This window comes from Glycine soja, chromosome 15 (assembly GCF_004193775.1).
Source record: "Glycine soja cultivar W05 chromosome 15, ASM419377v2, whole genome shotgun sequence".
Classification (NCBI taxonomy): Eukaryota; Viridiplantae; Streptophyta; class Magnoliopsida; order Fabales; family Fabaceae; genus Glycine; species Glycine soja.
This window is the reverse complement of record NC_041016.1, coordinates 51,240,510-51,246,970: the sequence shown is the minus strand read 5'-3', so window position 1 is coordinate 51,246,970 and position 6,461 is coordinate 51,240,510. Positions and strand designations below refer to the sequence as shown.

The 6,461-nt window shown below is 31.1% G+C and overlaps 1 protein-coding gene across 1 annotated transcript; it reads left to right on the top strand.

Moving 5' to 3' along the window:
* Window positions 1-827: 827 nt before the first annotated feature.
* Window positions 828-3,310, top strand: LOC114386301 (zinc finger protein WIP2-like). Its single transcript, XM_028346266.1, has 2 exons — window positions 828-1,514; window positions 2,779-3,310. The coding sequence occupies exons 1-2, from the start codon at window positions 912-914 to the stop codon at window positions 3,202-3,204; spliced, it is 1,029 nt and encodes a 342-aa protein (XP_028202067.1). The 5' UTR covers window positions 828-911; the 3' UTR covers window positions 3,205-3,310.
* Window positions 3,311-6,461: the final 3,151 nt, after the last annotated feature.

Sequence of the window (6,461 nt, the reverse complement as noted above, 5' to 3'; positions counted from 1 at the left end):
TATGAGTATGCGTGCAAATGTAAGAAACACTAAACACGCCCAACCAAGCAAATGCTGGACGTAGCTAGGTAAGTATATAAAACAAGATCTATCTATCCGTTTATTGAGGCAAGAGAAAAAGCAAAAAGTTAAAAAATAACAGAATGTTCTCTCTCTCTCTCCTTTCTTTTGTGTAGATGTGTATGTATGTGTACGTGGTAGTGGTGCAACATCTCTATCTATCTCTTGGGGAAACAACCAGCAATTGTCTAATCAATGATTCTATCTTTGGCTTTCCCTGAAGCTTTTAACTTCTCTTATTGGCTTGCAGGGGGGTAATTTCTTGAGTATGTGCTTCCACACACACATTTGCTTCCGTTTTTAGTTTTTTTACCTTAAATTTACCCATATGGTTCAAAACACTTTTACTTGATCTGACAGATACAGACTTGATTTGATTGTTTATGTGTACTAATTTAAGTGCATACTATAAAAAGTGAAAAAAGAAAAAGAGTTTAAGATCACTGATTGAATTGAAATAGTCATACACCAATTAATTCATGCTGAGTGGTATAATTCTTAAATTTCTAAAAATACTATAAAATTTCTCTTAAGAAAATTAGTTTATGATAGTTAGAGGACTGAAATTATTTAATGCAGCAATCTGCTTTTCTTTTCTATTTTTTCCTGTCTCACAATTAAAATATTATGTTAGCTAAAAAAATCTAGCAAAGTGATAATCAATAAAGAAAATGTTACTACTTTTTAATCAAGAGAACAAAGAGACGACCAGGACAAAATACTAGAACAAGGTGATTTCAATATTCCTCCCCCTTTCTCTTTCTCTCTTCACATGCTCACATTATATTTATACACCACTCTATAACTACTGGCCAAAGATCGATCCAAAACCTTCCAATTAAGTCTTCAATATGACAGATCCTAAGTCCAATGTATACACTGAAACATTCAACTTCATGCCCCTCTATTCTCATCACTCTTCTTTTACTTCTCAATCAAGCCTACTCTCTTCTTACCCTCTTTCATATTCAAACACCAACACCAACACTTTTTCCAATCAATCGGATACCTCTTCTTCCTCTTGTGCAGCCCCTCCTCCTTCTTCTCCTCTCAGAGAAGCCCTTCCTCTCATAAACAACATAAAACAGAAGAAAAATGAACCCTCAAACGGTGGTGAAGAAGTTGAAGAGGAAGGACAAAAGAAAAGGGACATAGATGAGACCCTTTTGACTAGTATTACTGAAGAGGGTGATGATGATGAAACTGTGACAGTAGCACTGCAAATAGGCCTTCCTAGCGTGGCTACTTCTGATCTTAATGGATCAAGAAAGATCTTTGAAGCTTGTGCAAAAATGGATGTAAAGGAGGATGTGAGGGTTATTTCTGGACACCCGTTGGATAGATTGAACAACATTCAGTATTGGATTCCCACCCCTTCTCAGATTCTCATTGGTCCTACTCAGTTTTTGTGTCATGTGTGCTCTAAGAGTTTCAACAGATATAATAATCTTCAGGTATGCAATTTGTTATTGTTTTCCTTCTACTCTTTATTATATATAAAAATTGAAATAATAAAATAAAATCATGGCTACTTTACATACATGTACAATATTTTTGTTTCCTTTGTGTTCTCTTTGATGTAAAGTCATTAAACTTCTATCTTCTTCTTCTTCTTCTTTCTTCTTCTTCACAATACTATAGGTGAATCCTTCTGTGATTTTGTTTGCTATCCATCCCTTCTGCATGGTGTTCTCGATCTTATCTACACACATATATAAATGAACATAATTAATTAGCTATATATTTGGTATTAGACAAACAGGCTCAATTAAATTTGTTTTCTCAAAAAATAAAGTATTTTCGAAATGAATTTATAATAGTACTATAGGACTGAAAATGAATGAAAACTAAAAACAAATTATGAAATTATTAATACCAGTGCTTCTTTCTTGATTTTAATGTTATTTATCAACTGCTGACCTCACTACTCCAGTTGTATAAAACACAGTAAAAATGTTCAGAGCCATGCTTATGATAAGATTCATGCGTGGAATCACATTTGACGTGGCTCTCATGATTGAATCCAGTCCCACTACTACCCATACGATGTAATTTATGAAGAATTGAGAAAAACATGTTATGTTTATGTTTATGTCTATGTCAATAACTATTTTCTGCAAATTGTAATCACGGCGCTATTAGCCATCTTACTGTGGAAACAAATACTATTATTTGAGTTTTCTATTTGCCTTGCTTATGCTTTTTGATATACTAGTATTGTAGCTTGTGATTTTTAAGGCAGTTTGAAAGTTCACAATAATTCAAATGGCAGTTATATAAGTTAATTGTAGAAAATGTCTATGAATTTGTGACTTGAACAATATGTTTTTCTTTATTGACAAAGGTTAATGGTTGGTTTTCATTACTAGGAAGGATCGAATATGAGATCTTTCTTTGGGTGATCTATAAATTTATTTACACCCCTCTCTTATTGTATATTTCTTTCAATGACAAAACTAAAATACACCCTTCACCTTGCATATATCATAGTTACTTAATTTTCTTCCAAACTTTTCTCTTAATTTTATGGTAGGAAGGGGTAGCATCTTTTAAATTTGTAGTTGTTTTACTACCTCTTTACATGCAAATTAGTTAAATTTCACAACTTAGCAGCATATATTATTGTAAAGTCAGAAGGTGAAAGAGCTTCAAATTTGGTTATCTCTTTATATTATAATATATATATATATATATTATGTTCTTATTATTGTTTTGCAGATGCATATGTGGGGACATGGATCTCAATATAGAAAGGGCCCTGATTCTCTAAAAGGAACACAACCATCAGCAATGCTAAGGCTTCCATGCTTTTGTTGTGCACCAGGTTGCAAGCACAACATTGACCACCCAAGAACAAGGCCTCTCAAGGACTTCAGAACCCTTCAAACACACTACAAGAGAAAACACGGCATTAAACCCTACATGTGCAGAAAATGTGACAAAACATTTGCAGTCAAAGGTGATTGGAGGACACATGAGAAGAACTGTGGCATAACATGGTACTGTTTATGTGGGTCTGATTTTAAACACAAAAGATCTCTAAAAGATCACATAAAGGCCTTTGGCCATGACCACGGTGTAGTTGACATTGATTGCATGCAAGAAGATGAAGCAGCCTCTGAAATTGAACATGATGGAGGATAGCTCAATGCGAAATAATAAGTTGGAAAACGAAAATTTAAGTGACGTTTAATGTAATTAATTAATTTCACATCCAAGCTTAATTAATGTAATAGATTGTATAAGGTGTATTTTATATACCTTCTTTAGTGTCTTTTTCTTCTTTTTTTTAAACAAGTGTCATATATCCAAGAAATATTTTAAGAAATGAGATATGAAAGTAAAAGAAAATATTTAGAAAACTTAAAATACAACTAATATTTTATAAAGTAATCTATTAAAGTTATTCATTTATTTAATATTATTATTGGATCATGAAACGCTTAAAAATAACTAAGACGGTGGCCATATATAGTTGGATTTTAAATCATCATTACTTATTCAAATTTGGAGGCCTATCTTCAACCATACACGAAACACCTAAGGACGTGACAAAGACTGGCGTTTGAGGTAGGAGGAATAAAACTTTCATGTTAAATTTTTCTTGTACATAAAAATATTGTAATTATCACTATCTTAGTACATGTTTAGGAATTTTGCAGCGTGTTAATTTTTTTTCCTTTCTTATGTTAACTCCAAAGTTTGATGATGGAAGGGAGGTGGGCCTAGGTCCGTGCTTGTTCTCTCTAAATCCGTCCCTAAGTATGGATGAGAATGACTAATGCTATAACATAATAAACTATGTTCGATATCTTTCAAATATTATACTCTCTCTAGTACTATATATAAAAGATAATTAGCTGGATTGGTAAGAGCTAAGTTTGTGATTCAACAAAAATGACCTAATTCATCAAAACCAATAAAATTGGTTAATTTATCATAAATTTTAATTTTATTCTAAAACTATCCATAATATTAAATAGTTTAAAATGTGATTATTTTTCAAAAGATAACTTTTTAACGAATGAGTGTATCTTATTTTATCAATAGTTTAATAAATGTATTCACTTTTATGGAGAAATGAGTGTATGTTATTAATAGAGATCACAATTAATTAAAGGTAAAAAGGAAATTTAACAATAAAGTCCTATGTTTCTTATATTAGGATAAGAAAATATAGTCTTTTGTTTCTTATATATACACTCTTTCTCTTATCACAAATATAAAAAATTATTTTTTCTTGGTCTTGAAAATAAGAAAATTCCAACTAATTTTACTTCATTTAATGTTACTATCTCCAAAATACCTTTCACTGAATTAAGGTTTTAGTTCCAATAACTCCTTTTTATTTTTGTAACACTGTGTATTTCATAATGTCTGATTAAGTGGTTTTAATTAAATTACAAGAGTAATTAAATTTAATTTAAGTACTTGTAATTAATTTATTAATTATGAGATGATAATTTTTTGTGGTTATATCTATGTTTATGTTTATTGTTATGCTTAAACCATGTTATATGTTTGATTAGTAGGTTTTTAGAGTGTTTGGACCTAGGTGTGAGTGGGCCTTGCGTTATGGGAATGTGATGAGTGAATTTAGGAAGTTGTGAGGTGCAAAGAAAGGGAATGAAAAGAGTCATAAACCTTTCCAAAACCCTTGCATAATTTAAACCAACCTCCTAAACACACCTTCTTGCTTCCTTCTTCTTCAAGAGAGCTCTCTCTTTGGAAGCTTGAATCCTTATTTTATCTTGTTTAAGACAACACATTTCTTACTTCTTTTGTTGTTTGTGGTTGTGTACAATGGTAAGAATCATCTTTCCCTCCCATTTGATGTTCCATTTTTGTTTTCCTTCACAGAGCACCCATGGTAGTTCATGAAAGTGCACATTTTTTGGGTTCTAATGTTTTTGTTTATTAATGGATTTTATGTGTGTTGTGACTGAGTGGTAGTGGAAAAACTCTCATGTTGGACTCAAAGACCTCTCTTTTTCTCATTTTTCCTCTCAAAGATGGCTTTCTGGTCTATAGAGGTAAGGGAAGTTTATTCTTTTCTTAACTTCTAATGTGTTTATGCTATGAGAATGAATACTAATTGAGTGTACTAATGAATTTGTTGTCATAATTTGAATGTTGGTGATTTGTGGATCAAACCCTTGAACCTTTGATGTGATTATATTGGTTTGATGATTTGATTTGTTATAGATGCGATTTATTGCTTAGAAATATCTCAAAGGTATTTTGAATTTGAAATTGAAGCTTTTTGGGTTGAAAGGAATGATTTTGGTTTTGGATGAAGGATGAGATTTTGGTGTAAAATTCATGTGTTTTTGTAGTTTAGAATCATTTTAATCAATTACACTATGTGGAAATTTATTAAAATTAAGCTACAAAGACTGATTCTGTAGTTCTAATTTTTTTAATCAATTACATATATTTGTAATTGATTAAATCAAGCCAATGACTTTTTTGTTGACTCGAGCTCTATTGTAATCAATTACAAAATGGTCGAAACTCAGCTATAGAGTATGAATTTGGAGATGTGGTCTGCATGAAAGTTGTATCCCTAGATGTTAGCTAAATAATAGCTTTGGTTTCACTTACAATTTTGGGTATAACTCTAGAAAGATCAAATTAGTGAACAAAGGTCAAGTTGTTAGTAATAAGTAAAAGTTTCATATAGATTGTAATTTAATACAAAGAATGCTTCCAAATTAGGTCTTTAGGTAAACATAAAAGTTGGATATAATCTTCTTAGATTTCAAATAAGACAAGAATCAACTTAATTGAGTTAGTATAGCTTTATTTATCATGTCTATAAGTTACGAAGATATAGGTGCATAGTAGAAAATGAAGGAGATAGTAACTCAAAACTTATGAGATGTTTTCATAACCTTAAACATGAGGTATAGAGTTGTTACCATGGTAGAGTGATGCATATTTATGATGTGTGGTTTGGTTGTGATTTTATTGTTGAGAATATTATATTGATGATGAGATAATTATGTTATGAATGTCTTTAGTTGTATTTGTTTATTTCTTGATAATGATATGAAATGTAGTCGAAATGATATTATTTTATTATTAGAGTTGACTTCATTTTGAGATCATGAGATTCACGTTCATATCAATTTTTGGAGAGTTGTTTGCAAGAATCAAGGTGTTGGAATGTCTGACTATGTTTATTGAAATAGGCGGGTTCATGAGCGTGATGAACATATGAATGGTGAATCTATTATATTATAAACTCTTATGATATTAAGATTGATGAATGAATTTTTAATGATGCATGATATTGATTTGAATGATCATAGCATGCATGCATTGATGAATGACATTTCATATGAGTAGACACCTAAATTGGGGGTGCTAAGAAGGCTTTCAACCTAGTGTTAGAGGTT